Here is a 15,477-nt window from a genome sequence, read left to right on the forward strand (position 1 = left end):
AAAGAGAAATGGCGGAATTAATAGATGGTAAACTGGGGGTACACTATAGGTTGCTACGTTGCAATTCTTAAACCTGGGTTTGAAGGGGTTAAAACTAAATACTGCCATAAGTATCACCCACTATGATTTTCATATATGGACTTGTAGGCAAAACAGTTTAGGATTTTGTGGGAGTGAATCCTCACACATGTGGTTGTGCTTAAAGTCTCTGAAACAATGTCTATCATATCAATGTAACCTGTACTGTTAATAAGCAATAAACTATACCTTGTTAACTGCAAGGGACTCTTCTAACTGGGCCGGGAAGTGGGCTTTCTTTACTGCCATAGACCCAAAAGATCTGTAGGTTCCTCCAGTGAGCGAGGATGGTGGCAGCAATCTTCATCGTGAGTAGCAGCTCGCACAGTACATTGAGCTGTTATGCTCATGTGACAAGGATGAAACCCTTGATCTGGAGTTGTAGAATGAGATGAATATAGTGACTGCTAAGGAACTAACTATCAAAAGTGAAGACTTAAGTCAACCGAAGTTGACTGGGACAATAATATTTGCATGGGAAAAGATTTTGAGAGATAATGGTGACTGTTTGTTTTTGTCCCAGTTCGTAAAAGGGCTCACAACAAAACACACAGCTCAAATTTGATGGTCACTATCAAATTGCCTACTTAACGATGGACAAAGATTTTACTTACCAGTGATGATAATACAATCACGTTTGACAGTATTAAAAATGTTCCATAAAAAGGAAGTGGATATTTCCTTAAAGCTGCCGGTTGTTTTCATTGGTTGGTTATACCTGTTTCACCTAAAATATAAAGCTGGCATTAGATTTCTGTTTACACAATACTACATGTAATTCAATTTCTGAACTGCCTTAGCTTATTCAACTGGGAATCTTCTTCTGATCCATTTGTCTGCTCCCTTATATCTGAAAGAAATAAAGGACTTTTGTATTTTTAATCAATTTTGACAAGTGCCTTCATACATTACTGTCAAAAGGAGCAATGAATATTCCTGCTAATGAACAACATTAGCTGTAATGTAGGGGTAGTGCGCTCTCATCTGAGTTGTAAGTTCAAATACGGCGACCAAATACTTGGGAATGAAATCTAAGCTAGCACTGCTATACCATATTGAGCTTGTGTTGCCCTTTTGGAACTGCTGCCAATTGAACGAGTCATTAAACAAGGATCTTTTTAAACAAAGCTTTCCTGGCAAGGTCAGCATTTATTATCCAGTTCTGAGTGAACCTCAGATAAGAAGAAATAGGAGCAGAAGTAGGCCATTCAGTCCATTGCATTTGCTATGTTACTCTAATAAGACCATAGTTGAGCTGATGATCCTCCGCTTCACATTCTCCTGCCTCTTCTTCAAAACCATTGATTCCCTTAGTGATGAAAAAAAATCGTGCTATTTTAGCTTTGAATATATTCAACAATCCAGCCTCTTCATCTTTCAGAGGGTAAAGAATTCCACAAATTCATTGTCCACTGAAAGAAGAAATTCCTCCTCATCTCAGTCTTAAATGTGTGACCTCTTTATTCTGAGATATGGTTTCTGGTCCTAGACTCTCCCAGAAATAGATAGAACAATGGCAGTACATTTATCATGAGATTTGAAGCTTCACCTAGATTAGAAAAGTCACATTGCTACAGATAGCCATGAGGAACAATTGGAAGGTATACCCTGTAACTCCCTGGAGAATCTTATACATTCCAGTGGGGTCACCCCTTATTCTTAAAAACCCCAGTGGGTTTAGCCCAATCTACTCCAACCTCTCCTCATGAGACAGTGGGATCAGTCTAGTAAACCTTCTCTGGGCTGTCTCCAATGCTGTATATTTTTCCTGCCTCAGGCGACTGTCTGTGTGGAGTTTGCATATTCTCCCCGTGTCTGCGTGGGTTTCCTCAGGGTGCTCCGGTTTTCTCTCTCAGTCCAAAAATGTGCAGGTTAGGTGTATTGGCCATGCTAAATTGCCCGTAGTGTTAGATGAAGAGGTAAATGTAGGGGAATGGGTCTGGGTGGGTTACGCTTCGGAGGGTCGTTATGGTCTTGTTGGGCCGAAGGGCCTGTTTCCACACTGTAAGTAATCTAATCTGATCTGATCTAATCTAATCAAAAGACTCCCCTAAAGCTGTTACAGTATTCGAGCTGTGGTCTGTGGCCTTGTATAATTTCAGCAAGACCTCTCATTTTTTATACTCTATTTTAAAGGCAAAGATTCCATTTGCCTTCCCATTACATAGTGAACATGCATGCTAGCTTTCTCTATTGAGGACTTAATGGTACTTTTTATCCAGTGAAAGTTTTATGTTTTTCCCTCTCCTAGATTCATAGATTCATAGAGATATACATCACGGAAACAACCCTTCGGTCCAGCTTGTCTATGCCCACCAGATATCCCAACTCTTGATTTTCTTTTTGTATTTTTGGAATGGTATTAGTTTCTTTCACTGTAAAGACTGATACAAATTATTCAACTCCTGCCATTTCCTGGTTCCCATTATCATTTCCCTAGCCTGGTCCCTAAGGGGTTTATCCCCTTCCTGGAATCATTCCTCCTTATCAGACTATGTCTTTGTTGTGAATTATCAACTATTTTTCTTAAACATCTGATTCCTTTATAATTACCTTTATTGAAGTTTTTAGTATGCTGTTTCCAACCAAAGATTCCTCCTCCTCAAACTGAATGCTAAATTCTACACCATATGGTTGCAGTTTCCTAGGGGATCTTTGACTCTGACGTTGTTTATTAAACTTGGTTCATTCTACATCACCAGATCCAAAATAGCCTGATCTCTGGTTGAATCCAAACACATTGTTTTAGAAAACTATCCAAAAGTCACACTTTTTGAATTCCTCCTCATGGCTATCTCTAACAATTTGATTTTCCTAATCTATGTGAAGATTCGAGTCCTCATGATTAATGTACTAACATTGTTATGTGTGCTCATTCTCACCTGTTGTATTTTCTGGCTTACCATATAACTGCTTTTAGGTGCCTATAGACTCCTCCCACCATTAGCATCTTCCATGCTATACTGACAGTGCTGCCAATAAGATCACACCAGTTAACTTGTATTGATGCTGTTAACTTGCTCTGAATACGACAAGAATTCAAGTAAGATGCCATTAATTACATTTTTACCATTCATCCCCACAGTTTGGTCCTATTTACTCCTGTTTTCTATGTTTATACACTATTCCTTTCTGTCCTATTCTGGCTATCGTTATCAATATGGCTGTCCTGATCAGGTGGTGGGGAGACCCCTCTTGACCTGCTGTAATCTCTGGTGTAGGTACCCCTAATTGGATCACAGATTTGGAAAGTGCTATTGAAGATGACTTGGTGTGTTGCTGTCAGTGAATTTTGTAGATTGTAATAATTGCTGCTCCTGTAGAAGTCCTAAAGGGAATGAATACCCATGATGGTGGATTGGCTGTCAGTCAACCAGGTTGCTTTGTCTTGGATGGTGTCAAGTACCTTGTGTCTTGTGTGTTGTGGAATGTACTTAACCAGGCCTGTGGAAAATTTAGGAATGGGAAGAAGCCATTCACCCCGTCAGTGAAGTAATAGGATACATTTCCAAGTCAAGGTACTGTACGGTTTGAAAAGCAACTTGCAGGTGGTAGTGTTCCCATGTATCTACTATCCTGATCCTTTGCAACAGTACAAACCATGGCTTTTGAAAATACATTGGTGGAGCCTTGGTGAATTTCTGCTGTGCATCTCACAGATGGTACATGTAGTTGCTACTGAGCATTGATAGTGGAGCCAACAAATGTTTGTAGATGTGATGCCAAACGAGCACAGTGCTTTGTCTTGGATGGTGTCAAGCTTCTTGAGTGTTGGAGACACACACCAGTCCAGGCAAGTGGGGAATGTTCCGTACACTCCTGACTTTTGCCTTGTACTTGGGGGATGGAAAATATGAATTAACAAAGAGTTACTACTTCATGTCTTAGTATATTACTGAAGGAACATAAAACGACAAGGCTTCTTGTTGGAGTAGGGTTGATAGAGAAATTAGTTTTTCAGGCAGCATCTGTTCTGATTCACATTATTTATTTATTTTTAGAATTGCCTGACTATGAAGGTGAGCATCAGTTTGATGTGTCTAATATCTGGTTGTGATTGAAGGAAAACTATATTGACAATGTTTCTGTGCTGTTTATAAATCTGCTGTCTGTCTTCGACAATGATACATCTTTTTAATTACTCTGTAACCATAATATTACACTACATAAGGTAGAACATCTAACAGCAATATTTTAAAAAGGAAAAGATTACATTTTGTCCTCAGCCCTCAACACTTTCCCGTTTGTCAGCTGTAAGCAGCCGCATAAGTGCACATAATAGCTTTTTCTGTCCTGTCCTAACAATATGCATTCATACCTAATTTTGAAGATTGAGAAATGTGCAACAAACAATCCATTGTTCTATTGTGGAATTGAAGCTTCTAGAGAGATGATTTGAGACTATATAAACTCACTGACTGCTAACCTGATTGTTTAAAATAAATGGGTAAAAAATGAGGTAAAATAAATGCAATGTTCAATAATTGTGAGATGCATTGAAGTGGAGTGCATTGATGTTCTAACATGCTGTGCCACAGAGTGGATAGAATGTGATATTGCACCCACGAGCTCTCACATGAGAGAGCATCATCTGGAACCAGTCACTTCCTGAAAAGGGAGGAAACTGAAGGTGAATCACCACTGGCCTATAATGCCCAATGACGCAGACTTGGAAGCTACTTGCTTCCCATTATGATTTAAGTGATGGGGGATATTTCTCTTTAAAATATGGAGGCACATAGCTGGAAGTTATATAGCTGTAAACATGCGAGATCCTTAGGGGGACTTGGCAGGTTAGATGTTCCCTTGTGGAAGAATCCAGGTCAAAAAGGCATAATCTAAGAATAAGGGCTCAAACCTTAAGAGACGAGGAAGAATTTCTTCTTTGAAGGTGGTGAACTTGTCAAATATATTTACCACCGAGGGCTATAGAGACTGTTTCATGAAGTGAGAGAGACATGTTTAATCAATAAAGGAATCAAGTATTTTGGAGAAAAGGCAGAAAAATGGAATTGAGAATTATCATATCAGCCATGATCTCATTGAATGGGGAAGTAAACCCAATGGGCTGAATGGCTTGTTACTGCTTGTATGTCCTATGTGTGGGGTGTTGCTAATATTATGTTGGCTTGTGGTTTTAGCTTAGGTTTACTTTGACTGACCATTTTATATGGTGATAAAAGATGTTGTTGAAATATCTTGTGCCATTTTTAGCGAGCAGAGTACAAATTTTACAATGGCTTCCATCAATCAGAAATGAAAAATTACACAGACACTTTTGTTCATCATTTAAAATAAAGCTGACTACTTTTTTGCAGTGTCCCATGACGTTTATAGTATTAGATTAGATTAGAATCCTACAGTATGAAAAGAGGCTGTTTGGTCCAACAAGTCCACCAAACTTAGTCTCCTACCCTTTATTTACCCCGAATTAATACACCAAATACTATGGGCAATTTAGCATGGGAAGAAACCGGAGCACCCAGAGGAAACTCATGCAGACACTGGGAGAATGTGCAAACTCCACACAGCCACCTGTGGTGGGAATCAAACTCAGGTCCCTGGTGCTGTGAGGCAACAGTGCTAACCACTGAGCCACCGTGCCACCCATTCATTATGATTTTGTAATTGTATTTTCAGAACCTTACTGAATTATAAAATACAATTCTAAAAATCATTATAAATTAACTGCACACAAACTAGACACTTTAGTTGTACATAATTGAGGGTAGGATTAATGCACTGATCAACCCGCAGAGTGATTCAGGGAACATCTCTAGGTCACACGCACCAAACAACCCCACTGCCCTGTGGCCAACTGCTTCAACTCCAACACCCCCTCCCGCTCCACCAAGGATATGCAAGTTCTGGACCGCCTCCACCACCAAATCCAGGCCACCCAACACCGGAGGAAGAACGCTTCATCTGCCTTGGGACTGTTCAACCACACAGCATCAACATCAACTTCACTTGTTTCCAAATCTCCCCTCCCCCCACTTCATCACAGATCCGACCTCAACACCGCCCTTTTGACTTGTCCCATCTGTCAATCTTCCTTCTCACCTCTCTGCTGCACCCTCCCACTGATCTATCACAAATACCCTCCATTTGCATCCACCTATTGCCTCCCCAGTGCCTCCCCCACCCCACCTCCAACCCCACTTCCCTATTTATCTCTCAGTACCCCAACACATTGCCAATATTCCTGATGAAGGGCTTAAGCTCAAAACGCCGACTTTCCTGCTCCTTGGAAGCTGCTTGATCTGCTGTGCTTTTTCTGTACCACAGTTTTCGACTTTGACTTTCCAGCCTCTGCATTCCTCACTTTTTCTCCTCGTCATTATTTCAACCTGGCCCTTCAAAGAGTAATGTGTAAATTAAATAGTTATGACCATCCTCGACCTTTTGGCAAGAATTTCCTGATGCCTTGCCAAGTTGCCTGTCTATGACTCAGCATAACAAAGGTACTTATACTGCAAAACGTTTTTTCCTCATCCCCCTGAGTTCCTTTTTATTTCCCCCTGGATTTGAGGTTACGGTATAGGGAAGTTTAAATGTGTCTTCTAGTTCTATACAACCCTTTGGTCAAAGGACAGGACTAAAGGAATGCATAATTTGAACTTGTTTTGTTAATGTCTAATTGCAATACATTGCGATGTTTTATTTTCTACTTGCCTGTATTTCCAGGAGAATACATAAAAACGTGGAGGCCCCGCTACTTTTTGTTGAAGACTGACGGCACGTTTATTGGCTACAAAGAGCGGCCACAAGATGCAGAGCAACTAGAAACACCTTTGAATAACTTCTCTGTAGCACGTAAGAAAGACTTACAATTTCATTATGGAATTTTCCTTGCTGTTCGAGCACACAGTTCTGCTCAAATTTGAAATCCGTGTATAAAATAAAAAGATAATTGTTATATTAGTAGTACAATAACAGATCACTGAATGAAGTCATTTACTGTTGAATTGGTTTGAACTAATTACAGTTTGTAACATTGATAGGTAAGTTTTAAACTATGAGCTCAACTCTGTTAAAAACCGGTTCCACGTTTAGCAATTACAGTATTCTGAAAGTAAATAACTGGGGTGGCCTGGTGGCACAGTGGCTAGCACCACTGCCTTGTAGTGTCAGGGGCCTGGGTTTGATTCCAGCCTCTGGCAACAGTTAGTCTGTGTGGAGATTTTGCATTTTCCCCATGTCTGAGTGGGTGTCTTCTGGGTGCTCTGGTTTCCTCTTGCAGTCCAACGATGTGCAGGTTAGGTGAATTGGCCATGGGAAGTGTAGAGTTACAGGTTAAGGTAGGGGTGGATGGTCTGGATGTGACACTTTTCACCGGGTCAATGTGGAATCGATGGGCTGACTGGCCTGCTTCCATGTTGTAGGGATTCTATGATTCTATAATTATCAACAAGAGATGCAGCAGGCACAGGGTTTGATCTTACATGGTAGAGTTGTGAAGGTATTTTTAGTGCCTTACATTACAATTCTAAGGATTACAACATTTCTTTATGTTTAGGGACTATCTGTTTAATTTAGAGACAAATGTAGGGAATCCTGTGATCTGTTCTAAATTCATCTTAAAAGCAGGCGCAGATGATTTCGCTATCAAACATTAAAGGAAAGACAAATTATGTTGCTGGAAAGATGGTGTAAGATGTTCCCATTTTGAGAGAAAGCAGCTGCTTTTGTATTTACAGATTGCTTTGACATGCCAGAATGATGTTAAGAATATCATGTTGTAAACTGTTATGCTTTAATCTGCACATCGATTTCCAAAATGTAAGAGAGTTGGGATCTCAAGGTAGCTAATTGGCATTTCTACCTGGATACAAAACCGATGCAACTTATGTGGAGATTCACACGGATGATCCCTGGAATGGTAGGTCTAACATATGAGAAACGGCTGACGATCCTGGGATTGTATTCATTGGAGTTTAGAAGATTAAGGAGAGACTTAATAGAGACGTACAAGATAATACATGGCTTGGAAAGGGTGGACGCTAGGAAATTGTTTCCGTTAGGCGAGGAGACTAGGACCCGTGACACATATTAGAATTAGAGGGGGTCAATTCAGAACAGAAATGCAGAGATATTTCTTCAGCCAGAGAGTGGTGGGCCTGTGGAATTCATTGCCACAGGGTGCAATGTCTTCAAGGCAGATATTGATAGATTCTTGTTGTCTCGAGGAAATCACTTTGCCACTCTATTTCACTCTCGACTGATGCTGCCAGTCCTGTCTTTCATCAGGATTTTCTGTTTTTTTAAAATTTCTGATATTTAGCATCCGTAGTATTTTGCTTTTTCAACATGAATGTAATTGTGTTTCACCTGGTTCCTGATATGGCCAATTATGTGCTTTAACTATATTAGAGCCAAAATAAAAAGGTCCATCAATCAGGTTTCTTCAATAAGCATTAAATTACTAATCTGGTGTGAAACAAAACTTAAGGATGATGCAAAATTAGTTAATACGTGCAACTTGCAATTTGAATGTACAAGCAGTTACCCCTCTAAATATTTCAACACATGTGACAAAGATGTAATGTTTTCAGAGCTGGTTTTTGAGGAAAGCTCACATTGGCCAGTAAGTATTATGGGTGATTTTTTTTTCCTTGGTGTGTTGTGAGTAACAAAGGTGGGATATGTGGAATGAATAAAAATAATCAGATCCTCGACATTCGAGAAAAATCGTTCTTGGTGAATTTCCCCTCAAACCTTAAGTAGAGACTTCAGAATCTCATCATTGAGCAACCTTACTTCCATTTACTTGCACCTCATTAAAGACCCAACTTGCATTATTGCATGCTACTTCCAATTTTCTTCTTCTTCCCTGTGAAACTTGATAGCGCAAGTTCCTGACATGCAACAAGTATCTGATGCTATCATGCAAATGCTTCATTATAACAGTGTCCCTGGATGCTCCATGGCTGCAATCCGTCTTAATCTTTTATCTATACAAGTTGGCATTACAAACCACCAGCCTCATCATCTCACTGCGCCTGCTTCTTCCAGGTTGTATTGCATGCAGGACACACAGGCATCTCATGCATCTGCACAGGATACATCTTACTACTCTTAATTTGTGTTTACTTCACACTGCATTCTTCGTGCATACTCACTGACTTCAGCAGTGACTTGCAGTCTGCTAGCCTCTCTGTGATTCAGATTACTTCCTTAGTATACAGAGCCTTTAATTTCCAGCCTCTTTTTGGTGCATAGGGAAAGGTGGACAGATTGTGACATGAGGGTGCATTGGACAATTAAGGGAGTGACAAGTGGTTGAGTGACACAGTACTACATGTGCCAGCAGTATGGTCAGCAAACACACTGCATGTGCTTCATACAAATGACAATATCTGCAAGTCAAAAGGCAGCAATCCAATGTGGTGCATACTCAGAGTACTGCCACAGTCAGTCAGGAGGCTGGCACAGTCATCAGGCATTTGATCCTACCAGAGACTGGAGATCCATTTTCTTAGTCTGGGGATTAGATCAGTTAGTCCTGAAGGTCAAGGGCAGGCAGTCCAAGGATTACAGGTAGCTCAGCCAGAGTGCTGTGGACACCTCCGTTTTGGGAGTGAACCAATTTTTATTTATTTTTTTTTAAAAACTCTGCACTTGGACTGTTCTCTTCCTGCAGTTAGCTGATTGTGCCTTTAGGAAGAGTGTGAGATTCCCAGGAGCAGGTCCCTGGAAGTGTGTTTGTATTTATGTGGGATTCTTCATGAAAGTTTTGGAAATCATTGCCTTAAATGGACTTCACAGTAACTAGTTAGTCACTGGATTTGCGAGCTCAGTTCTGCTAATTACAAAAATACTAGAAAATGCATTTTTTCTTAACTGGTAGCTTAAAGAAAAATAACCATGTGTTGGATGCTGTTTTGAATATTAATGTTCATGCAGTATGTAATTTTGCTGAAAAGGCTTAAAGCTCATCAATGATCTGATAATGTGTCAGTCAGAGTAGAACTGGATAATTAGGCAGTGATTGTTCCACATGACACTGTGTTGATTTGCAATGGTTATTAGTAGACAAAATTTCTGATAACCTTGGTTGCATCTTCCGTCTGCTCCATCAGCTAATTTCCAATCTGTGTTCAAGGAAGGAGATTGATATCTTATTTAAACTACAAAATCAATCTTCTCTTTCTTCTGTCAACTGCGGATAGTTCACCAGTAAACTAAAAGGCAAATTGATTTTACTAATACAATTTTAATACTGTTCTTCATCAAATTACTTTTGCATGGATCTATTTTTCAATTTTGTAGTATTTGTTTCTTTGGCTCGTTTACAGACCTCCCTCTGAAATTAAACATATTTCCAGGCCTTGTTGAGTGTTGTCCAAGTCGGATGCTACATGCTGTTTGAAACCAATTTCTCACTCTTCCCATGAGAGAACTGCCCAGCTTCCATTTATCCCAGTGTGGCCAGAATTATTGTGCACTATGATGTATTCAGGGTGTCATAAATATTGGAATGGAAAAGCATGTGGTGCTACTTCCCCACACTCTCACTTTCCCAAAGCGCCGTATGAGAGTATTATGGAATAGTAATAGTCACCAAGTAAAGTAAGTTGTTATATTAGGTGAGATGACCAACACTTGGTCATAGTGGTAAGATAGAGTCATGGAGTCATGTAGCATGGAAACAGACCCTTCGCGTTAACCATAATCCCAAACTAAACTAGTCCCACCTCCCTGTGTTGACCCATATCACTTCAAACATTTCTTATTCGTATCTTGATCCAAATGTCTTTTAAATGCTGTAACTGCATCCACCACCTTCTGTGAAAGTTCATTCTACACATGAACCATTCTGTGAAAAAGTTGCCCCTCATGTCTTTGTTAAGTCTTTCTCCTCTCACCTTAAATGTACAACCCCTCATCTTTAAATCCCCCATGCTAGAGAAAAGACACCTGCCATTCAGCTTATTTCTACTTCAACATCTTAAGAAAGCTGACAAGATGTATGGTGGGATCCCCTTCATCGAAATATCTGAAATAGGGATATTTGCAGGTGATTGCCCAATGTTTAGCACCATTTGCGACTCTCAAACAGTTCATGATCAGATGCAATAAGACCTAGACAATATTCAAGCTTGAGCTGAAAGTGATAAATAGTATTTGTGTCATACAAATGCCAGGCAGTGACCATCTCAATTCAGAGATAAATCTAACAACTGCCCCTTGACATTAAAGGGTGTTAACATCATTGAATCCCTCACTATCAATATCTTGGGGGGAGGGGGGGAGCAACCACTCTTCAGAAACTCAAGTGAATTTGCCATATAAACACAGTGGCTACAAGAGCATGGGTGATACAAAGATTGGTGGAGTTGTGAATATTGAGGAGGATTGTCAGGGGATACAGCAGATATAGATAGGTTGGAGGCATGGGCAGAAAAATGGCAGATTGAGTTTAATCCAGGTAAATGTGAGATGATGCATTTTTGACGGTCAAGTGCAGTGGAAATTATACAGTGAATGGCAGAACCATTAGGAGCATTGATACGTAGAGGGATCTGGGTATGCAGGTACGAAAATGGGGTAGAGCAAGTTAATAAAGTAGTAAAAAAAGTCTTGCCTTCATTGGAAAAGGCATTGAGTATAAGGATAGACAAATTATGCTGCAACTTTATAGAATTTAGTTGGGCCACACTAGGAATATAACATATCGCTCTGATCACCACACTACCAGGAGGGTGTGGATGCTTTGGAGAGGGTATGGAAAAGGTTTACCTGAATGTTGCCTGGTATGGCATATTATAGTTATGAAGAAAGGGGCTGCGTGGTGGTTCAGTGATTAGCACTGCTGCCTCACAGTGCCAGGGACCCTGGTTCGATTCCAGCCTCTGCATTCAAGAACCACCTGGGCGAATACATGAATAGGAAAGGAATAGAGGGATATGGATCCTGTAAATCATGACAGTTTTAGAATGGAAGGGCAAACTGTATTGGGTCAGGTTGGAGGACCGAAGGGCTTGTTCCTGTGCTGTATTGTTCTTTGTTCTTGCTCTAAGAGTAGATGAGCGGCTAAGAATACTACAGTGAGTAAATCACCTCCTGACTCCCAAAAGCCTGTCCACCCGCTGCAAGGCACAGAAACCTGAAAGGATTCAGAAAAGATTTTCCAGGGTTGGAGGATTTGAGCTGTAAGGAGTGGCTGAATAGGCTGGGGCTGTTTTCCCTGGAGCATCGAAGGCTGAGGGGTAACCTCCACAGAGGTTTATAAAATCATGAGGGGCATTGATAAGATAAATAGACAAAGTGTTTTCCTGGGGGTGGGGGAGTCCAGAACTAGACGGAATAGGTTTAGGGTGGGAGGGGACCTAAGGGGCAACTTTTTCACACAAAGGGTGGTGCGTGCGTGGAATGATCTGCCAGAGGAAGTGGTGGAGGCTGGTACAATTGCAACATTTAAAAGGCATCTGGATATGAATAGAAAGGGTTTATGGGAATATGGGCCAACTCCTGGCAAATGGGACTAGATTAGGTTGGGATATCTGGTCGGCATGGACAAGTTGGATCGAAGGATCTGTTTCCACGCTGTACATCTCAATGACTCTAAGAGTCTGTTGGAATACTCCCCATTTGTCCTGATGGGTACAGCTCCAACAACACTCCAGGAACATACATCATCAGGGACAAAGCAACCTGCTTGATTGGCACCACATCCACAAACATCCACTTCCTCCACCATCGATGCTCATTAGCAGCAGTGTGTACTGGCTACAAGATATAATGCAAACATTTGCCAAAATCCTTAGACAGCAGCTTCCAACCCCATGACCACTTCCATCTAGGTCAAGGGCAGCAGATAGATTGGAGCACCACCACCTTTTAGTTCCCCTCCAAGCCATTCACCATCCTGACTTGGAAATATATCATTGTTTTTTCTTTGTTGCTGGGTTAAAATCCTGGAATTCCCTCTCCCAAGTGCAGTGTTCCTCCGCCTATAGCGTGTTGTCTGCTGTGGTTCAAGAAAGCAGTTCACCACCACTTCTCAAAAGCAACTAGGAATGGGCAATAAATGCTGGCCTAGCCAGTGACACAAATTTTGAACCAGGTCAAACTCTCTCAAAATATTCAGAAGATAGTCTAGACTATAAGTTTTTTTTTTATTTTTGAGGTTAATGTAAGATGTTCCATTTCAGATGCAATTCAATTGGTAAAACTACCAGATTTATTGCAAAGCACACTTTGTTCGTCCACTATAGTTAAAATACAACAAAAGAAAGAAGGAATTGGAATAACTTAACTCAATTGAAAAACTTGGCAGAATAATAGAAATGGTAACTATTACTAATTAACTGTTACAATGTAGTAAAATCCCATAAACATATCCCTTGGCAAAAGTCAAATTCAGAACACAGATTGCCTCACAGACAACTCCCGAAGTAGGCCGAGAACCCCAGCTTTTGGCTGAACCCAGGAGAGGGGAAGAAATAGCTTTCATTTCTTCAAGGCCCCAACAGCAACTGCTGAAAGGTAAGCTAAAGATCCTGGTTCTGTGGGAGTTTGACCCCATCCATTCAGGCTGCTTCTATTTTTCCAACTTAAAAAAAACCCAAGGCCTCACAAACTGTTTACTCTAGTGCATGTCATTTCTGCCTTTAAAACCTCTTAAATTTTAAAACAGGTCAAAATAACCATTTAAAGCTACAGATCATCAAATGCCCATGTCCTAAAAAGTTTATTTTTTAGAAATTAGGACCTAAGTATCTGATGGCAAGGTTAACAATGGTGAAGTGATTAAAATTGGATTAGTCAATAGATCATAATTTGTAGAAGGATAGGACATAAGGAGGTCTGTATGGCTGAAGTACATTAAAGAGCTTGATTCAGATCTAATGTACAGTCGTTCAAATAGCACAGCTTTCACTATATTCTGAACTCCTATTTGACTTTTTTTAGATGGGTTATTTGGAATTGATGTGACCTTTGCAGCAGAATTTACAATGGCATCCAGTTTGTGATAGATGAGACACTGGCAACAGTCCAGAAAGGCTGGAGTAGAAAGGGTAATGGCAGATTTTTAGATAAAACGAGAGAATTGTCAATAATGGCAATTGAGAAAGGGAAATCGTAGAATCCCTACTGTGTGGAAGCAGGCCATTCAGCCCATCAACTCCACATTGACCAGACCCACACCGCTACCCTATCCCTGTAACCCTGCATTTCCCATGGCTAATTCACCTAGCCTGCACACCCCTGGAGACTGAGCAACTTAACATGGCCAATACACCTAAATTGTGTTATGATCAGATAAGGTGAAGTCAAATAGGGCCAGAAGAAAGATAATAGAGAAAGTAGAGAAAGGTAAGGCTAAAATATTCAGGGTAAGTACAAGGGGGAAACTTAGAAGAAGTTATGCTTAAAGAGCTAAGGAAATGGAAGGAGGAATAAGAGCCATCTGATTTGCCGATTCAATCTTCATGCAGAAAATGCTCTTGAGGTCATGGTACTTATTGTTAGGCGTGAGAGTGGAGGAAGCAGTGATGAGCACACCTGAAATGATGGTTAGTGGTGATGAGAAGCTGCATGGGACCTTTGCCTTCTGTGATGATCTTTGAGTTGTGAACAATATTTATTCTATTCATTAGAACATAGTTTTAGGTTTTGTCACACTTAAGAATTTTTGACGAAATGTTTTCATATTCCATGTTAATGCTTCAATTTTGAGTGCAGAATTTTAACATCATGTCACTGATTAAATTTATGTGGCCTGGTCCCTGGAGTTTTTCTTCACATCCAGAACATTTCCTGTTTGTGGTAGAATGTTTTTTTAAAAAATTGGCAAGTGTAACTTATTGTATGAAACTTTTTTATGGTAAAATAAGCTGTAAAAACCTGTTGGCTGTGTGGAACAGTGAAGATGATTTAAGTAACAGATACGATGGTGAACTCTGTCATGAATTAGCAGTCATTTGGGATGATAAACCAGTGCTGAAGAAACCCATTCCCATTGAGAGGTTTCTCTTGTACTTGATTGTTGATTACTGTCAGAGTTTATTCCTTTGTGGCTCTTTAAGATGTTTTAAATCATTATAGGTGCTATATAAATGTAATTTAACTGTTCTTATCGCCATTCTCCATTATTTGTCATGGCCAAGCATTTATTGTCATTGTTTAATCTATTCTGACCAACACATGTTAAAATTACCATGGATCACATTAGAGCTGAAGTTATTTCAATATGTTGGATAACTGTACATGTTGTATAGGCAAGAATTCATCCTGTGAGTGGAGATCAATGACACAAGCAACTTGGATAATCTACATAAATGTGGCTTTCTTGCCACTGATTCTGTCCTTGGAATTATTGAATAGCTATTCTGTAGATAATTTTGTCAGTGTTGTGTATTAGTATGTTTAAGCAATTGTTGACCTCTGGGG

The 15,477-nt window shown here is 40.2% G+C and overlaps 1 protein-coding gene across 2 annotated transcripts in view; it reads left to right on the forward strand.

Annotated features, from left to right (window-relative positions):
* The window catches only part of LOC132818315 (RAC-alpha serine/threonine-protein kinase), a 152,141-nt gene that overhangs the window by 85,425 nt on the left and 51,239 nt on the right, over positions 1 to 15,477 (forward strand). For both annotated transcript variants that reach the window (XM_060829202.1, XM_060829203.1), the window contains exon 4: positions 6,766 to 6,894. In XM_060829202.1, coding sequence (XP_060685185.1) covers positions 6,766 to 6,894 — 129 coding nt within the window. The remainder of the gene's footprint in view (positions 1 to 6,765; positions 6,895 to 15,477) is intronic.

The sequence above is a fragment of the Hemiscyllium ocellatum genome, chromosome 8 (assembly GCF_020745735.1).
Source record: "Hemiscyllium ocellatum isolate sHemOce1 chromosome 8, sHemOce1.pat.X.cur, whole genome shotgun sequence".
Taxonomy (NCBI): domain Eukaryota; kingdom Metazoa; phylum Chordata; class Chondrichthyes; order Orectolobiformes; family Hemiscylliidae; genus Hemiscyllium; species Hemiscyllium ocellatum.